Consider the following 6,000-nt stretch of genomic DNA (forward strand, 5'->3'; position numbering starts at 1 on the left):
CCTCACTTTTCTATTATCTGATCCATTTCATATTAAGCCAAGTTTAGACGTTCTCAGCCAAACATTTCCCAATTTTTTTATTTTCTCAATCTCGAATTCCTTATTTACCCTCTCTTACCGGCATTTAAAGTCTGAGATCTAGTATCAATTAGCGGATGAGCTAGGAGCCAGCAGGAATTCTGGCTAGGGCAAGAGGAGCCACATCTTAATCACAAATCACAAATTTTAAACAATCGCATGTCATACTTTACCTTTTCTTTTCTAAGTTTTACGCCTAACTATAGTTAGTTGCTCATTCCAAGGTTGAATGAGATACAATAAAAGCATTTGTAATTTCATAGTTCGAATTCCATTGAATATAATGTCTATTGATAGTTAGTATAAAATGATTTACTTGCTTTACATTCCCAATTTATTCCTTCTTCCATGAATATAAGACCAACTGCAATCGGCTTTTACAATGCTAGGTTTATGAACTGTAACATGTGTAATCGATTTATGCTTTCCTTACTGGAGTAAAGGTCTGACTGCAACCGCTCATATATTAATAGGACTGTGAATGAAACATTTCATATAATGGAATATCATAAGTCTACCTTCATTAGGTAGCAAACCTAATGCATCCAACATATTTATACCTTGTTGATGGTCTTATGCAAATTCTTGGAATCATGGAGATCTTTTAGTTTTACCTCTGTAAATTTGTAACATCTTTATGAAATCGAATTGTAGCTATAGTGAGTATTGAAATCAGTATCAATAAACATGTTATAATCTTCAAAACAATGAACAGAATACTCATGGATTCAAAACAGCGAGGATTCACCTGGGCATAGAAGCCATAGAATGGTGAACAGGTATCAATAAAATCAGAAGGCTCATAATCTTACGAACATCGAGGAATTCACTGGCAAAGAAGCCATGGAATGGTGAAGAGGTGTAAATAAAACAAGATGATCATAATCTTTCAAGCACCTAGGATTCACTGGCAAAGAAATGGTGAAGAGGTAGAGAAAACTTGCAAGAACCAAGGATAAAATCAGATATGAATAACTAAGTAATGAAACACTTAATAGCTCATGCATGATCCTGTTATTGTAATCCCTACTGTCAAGTCGAATGGTGTGTTTAGATACCAAGATGCTCAGTGGATAACAAGATGATCCCTGTCTAATTTCGGGTAGGCAGGGTCTTTCTCGATAGAGATTGTGTGGGGATAAGTTTTGGTCCGAGGTTGGGTGGTTAAGCTCCTGACAATGTTCACCTCTTCCCAAGTTGTCGGATGTACAATAGACAAAGATAAGCCATACATTCAATTGTTTGTCAAAAATAGGTATTATCACTTTTATGATGTATATGCAAGAAGGTAAGATTAATTGAGTTATTTCATCGTTACAGATATTTTACACCTAGATGCGAGAGATAGATTTATGGATTGTTTTTCGTTTATATGAATATCGAATATGAGCTATTTTCTAATCCTGAGTTACTGCCACAGTTAAGTAATCAGAAGGAAAGGAATCTAAAGCCCTAATTGATTCAGTGGTAACTGGAACCCTAAATGATACAGTGGTATTAGAATCCCTAAGTGATACAATGGTATCAAAAGCCATAGATGATCCAATGATAATCGATGCCCTAATTGATACAATGGTTTTTGATACCCTAATTTTATATAGTGGTTTTTAATAGTAATCGTCATTTGATCTTGATATAGCAGTATTGGATGGTAGTCGTTATATGATTTTGTTATAGTGGTATTTGTGGACTAATCTTGGTGATTGCAAAAGCCTTCTTATCAGTTCAAATTCCCTAGTATGTGGATTTAAATTTCTATAGTAAATTCCTTGAAGGTGTTTTAAGTTCTAGTTAAGAAAATTTTGTCTAACTGATTTTAATGGTAAATCTCATTCACATGAAAATGATTGATATGGCTGTCTTCCTATAAAAATGAAGTAATATCTATAATTCTTTGAAAAAGTTGTTAATTAAGACCCGGGAAAATAGGTTGTTATAGTTGCCTTGGCATAGGATTGGTTGCAGGAGAACTTGCAGCGTGCTCAAAATCAGCAGAAGATGTATGCTGATCGGCATAGGATGGAGAGAGCATTTGAGGAGGGTGACATGGTTTTCCTTCGTCTACAGACTTATAGACAGAGCACCCTTAAATAGAGAGGCGCTGAGAAGCTCAAGCCTCATTTTTATTGATCTTATAGAGTACTCAGGTGAGTTGGAGAGGTAGCCTATGAGATCGAGATATCACCAGATAGAAGGGTTCATAATGTGTTCTACGTATCATGCCTGAAGAAGGCATTGGAGCAGCATATTATAGCATCACGTGATTTACCTCCTTTGGATGAAGAGGGTAAATTGACTTTGGTCCCTGAGGAGATTTTGGAGGTCAAGGAGAGACGATTGAGGAGTAGGTTGAATTAGGAGTACTTGGTGAGCTGGAGAGGTCTACCCATAGAAGATGCCACCTGGGAGGGTGAGTCCATTTTGCAGCATCTAGTGCTGCAATTGCTTGTAGGCAAACATCTCCGAGAGGAGAGGACTATCATGTACCCTCTCTAGTCTGACTAGCAGAGTCATGAGAGTTGGTGTATTATTGGAGTCTTGTAGGCTAGCAGTAGCGGATAGAGACTCATATTGGATATCAGTTACTCGAGTTGGTTCTTCAGTCAGTTTAAGAGCCATTCGAGGCAGTTCCTTAATTTTAGGGATTTTCCAAAAATTTAGGAGGTTGTGGCAGTGATTAGATTTGAGGCTCCTCGAGACTAGTATACGATTTCAATTTCAGGGTGACAGGGTATATTCCCTAGTTTCTAGGTGCATCCCTAGTTTTTAGGGATGGGACTGCCAATTGACCCACATTGTCGGCATCAACCACAGGTAGGTGACAGGACTAATTCATTGGTTATTTGATTGGTTTGGCTTTCTAGTTGAATAAAAGGAAATATTTTTAATATTTCTTAAGTTTGCATTTAAATAAATTAAAGTCAAGCTATTTATATAGCTAATTGGAGCTATAAGGGGATTTTGACTTCATTTGGTCAGGCAGGCCTATGTGTTATAGCCCGTTGGAAAGGTCTTGAATTATTATAACTTATTTTCATCATCCAAAGACCTTCTTGGACCTAGAGTTATGTTATTTGAGGAAAGGGGTGTTTTTCCTATACATAGTCTTTTAATTGAGAATATGTTATTTTATAATAAAGGGAAAGGCATATTCTCTCTTTAGGATTTGATTGGCATTGAGAGGAAGATAAAAGGAGATGTTGGCTCATTCTTTTATTATCTTTTACATCTTCATTCTTGTTATTTGCGATTTTGCTCTAAGGAGCAATTCTAGAGGTTTGGGAGGCAAACCCTAGAACCTGACTATTGGGATACAAACCCCAATAGGTAGTTCCAGTAGCATTCTATAGTATTGTTTCAGCAGTTGACAAAAATTGTTAAGTTAAATGTTGAGGGTGCTTGTACATTGCACATTGGGATCTTCTTGCTGCCTTAGCGTGACTATAGCAATCATATGGCTGCCTTTCAGCTGGCACATGGTTTGTTGGTTGGATTATGTTTGCCATCTCTACCCTTTTGGTGCATGGCTGGTCCATTCTTGTAGCGGGCATCATCATTCTTCACTTGTAAACACCTTTGCTAGCATACTAATTACATATCTTGCCTGGTACAATTTGTAGCTATTCTGGTTGACTGAATATTATATTATTTATTGTTGTTTTTAATCATTGTTTTACTTATATCTGGAAAATACAAAAAAAAAAAAGAAACAATCTTTCTACAACTTCTCTCTAATTCTCTAAGACCACAAGGAAAGCACAGGAAAATCTATTATTTTAATTAAAATTTACAGAAGTTACAGTGAAAGAATCCTTTTGGGATCTTTCAAAGGATGACAAAACACAAGAAAACAGGACTAAGCTTGAAACTTTGACGACAAGACAAGGATTTGGTTTGAAATTTGTCACTACATGAAAACAAAAATGGGGGGTAATAGAAATTTTTGTCCATATATAAGCAAGAGAAATGTCTTAACATCACGACATTTTGAATTCCTATTTAATTTTTAAAGTTCATTCGTGATAATCTGTACTCTCATATTGGTTTTTCATTCAGTGGTTTAGCATGCTTATTTAATGGATTGTTATTTACATTTATTTTTCACTTTCTTCATTCCTTTTTTATTTCAGATGATTGGGAACAGATGAGTTCTCTTATCGTCATCTTTATCCTCTTTTATATGCTTTCATAAATTCTCTAAAAACTATTGAACAGGTAAATATGCCACAAAAAGGATTCGAGCAAGTGGAGCAAAAGACATTGTAGTTGGGGAAGTAATGCATCCTAGTCCGGCCAACCCAAAAGCTAATAAAGAGTGGAGAAATATATTTGAAACGCAACTAAAATCCCTTGGTATAGTTGTATGAAGTAACACATTGTTGTTCATTGTTTTCAGCAGTGAAATTCAGTGAAAGGATCCTTTTGGGATCTTTCAAAGGATGACAAAACACAAGAAAACAGGACTAAGCTTGAAACAAGACTTGTTTTGACGAGAAGACAAGGATTTGGTTTGAAATTTATAACTTCATGAATACAAAAATTGGGGGTAATAGAAATTTTTGTCCATATATAAGCAAGAGAAATGTCTGAACATCACAACATTTTGAATTCCTATTTAATTTTCAAAATTCATTCATGATAATCTGTAATCTCATATTGGTTTTTCAACATTATTTCAGTGGTTTAGCATGCTTATTTAATGGATTGTTATTTACATTTATTTTTCACTTTATTCATCCCTTTTCTATTCAAATGATTGGGAACACAGGAGTCCTCTTATCATCATATTTATCCTCTTTTATATGCTTTCATAAATTCTCTAAAAACTATTGAACAGGTAAATATGCCACAAAAAGGATTCGAGCAAGTGGAGCAAAAGATATTGTAGTTGGGGAAGTAATGCATCCTAGTCCGGCCAACCCAAAAGCTAATAAAGAGTGGAAAAATATATTTGAAACGCAACTAAAATCCCTTGGTATAGTTGTATGAAGTAACACATTGCTGTTCATTGTTTTCAGGAGTGAGAGATCAGATTAGAAACCTAGAAAATTGGCTACTTGGATGTTGTTTGATAGCATCACTTTCTCTTTCATTGTATTTCTTTTTTCTAGAAACTAAACTTTGTTTGTCAATGCTCACAATTTTCACAAGATTGTTATAAATCATGATGGTTGTTTTCGGAAATGATGTTTACTGTAGTCCAATAATTTATCATACTTTCCAAAAGATGTACCTTGACTTGTTGCCATTATATCATATGGAAAAATAGTCAGCACAGATTAGATAGAACAGTGAATGAAGTACAGTTCTATGAAAAACTATATAATTCCATATTGTTTATATCATTTTGGACACATGCATGTAACTAATACTAACCCTCTAAAAAAGAAAGATTCAAATTCTTAAGTTCCGATTTGTAGAGAACTTTATATTGTTCATATTGTGATTCTAATATGCAACGAAACGCAAGTGTTTCTTTCAACAGAAGAATACATATTACCTTTAGTGATCCATGTTAGGAGAATAAACAATACCACCTTCAGTGGTGATCCTTATTGCGATAGTAATATATAGTACATTAAAGAACTTTATTTTGAAAGACTTGTCCTGATAAATTTCTGAGGATTGTAAATGAAAATAATTGTGTAGTATCTACAAGGAGTATGCACATATCTACAAACGTTATATAGAAAACTATTTGCATTTGTCCAGGTCGTTATGTTCAAAGACAAGATGGTAGTGGCTAAAATTTATCCTGATATCAATAGGAGTCTGGCGCCTCCTTAAAAGATGGGAAGATCCCTACACGTTTTTATTCGATTAAGAGAAGAATGAGCAATCTGTATGGAAAGAACATCGTATATACCTGTACGCATCAAATAATGTTGTAGGTTATATACATTTTAGTGAGGTTGAAGTCTT

At 34.7% G+C, this 6,000-nt stretch overlaps 1 protein-coding gene across 2 annotated transcripts in view; it reads left to right on the forward strand.

Annotated features, from left to right (window-relative positions):
- LOC149561410 (uncharacterized) overlaps positions 1-5,304 on the forward strand; it is a 295,535-nt gene extending 290,231 nt beyond the window's left edge. The window contains exon 8 of one of the 2 annotated variants that reach the window (XM_089825134.1): positions 4,294-4,756. In XM_089825134.1, the coding sequence (XP_089681260.1) occupies positions 4,294-4,445 (152 nt within the window). In that variant the 3' untranslated portion in view covers positions 4,446-4,756. Of the gene's footprint in view, positions 1-4,293; positions 4,757-4,915 lie in introns of those variants that run through there. The other variant, XM_089825135.1, reaches the window with a different exon arrangement.
- The last annotated feature ends 696 nt before the right edge of the window (positions 5,305-6,000 follow it).

The sequence above is a fragment of the Cupressus sempervirens genome, chromosome 4, assembly GCF_028749045.1.
Source record: "Cupressus sempervirens isolate cs-2001-9-10 chromosome 4, ASM2874904v1, whole genome shotgun sequence".
Taxonomy (NCBI): domain Eukaryota; kingdom Viridiplantae; phylum Streptophyta; class Pinopsida; order Cupressales; family Cupressaceae; genus Cupressus; species Cupressus sempervirens.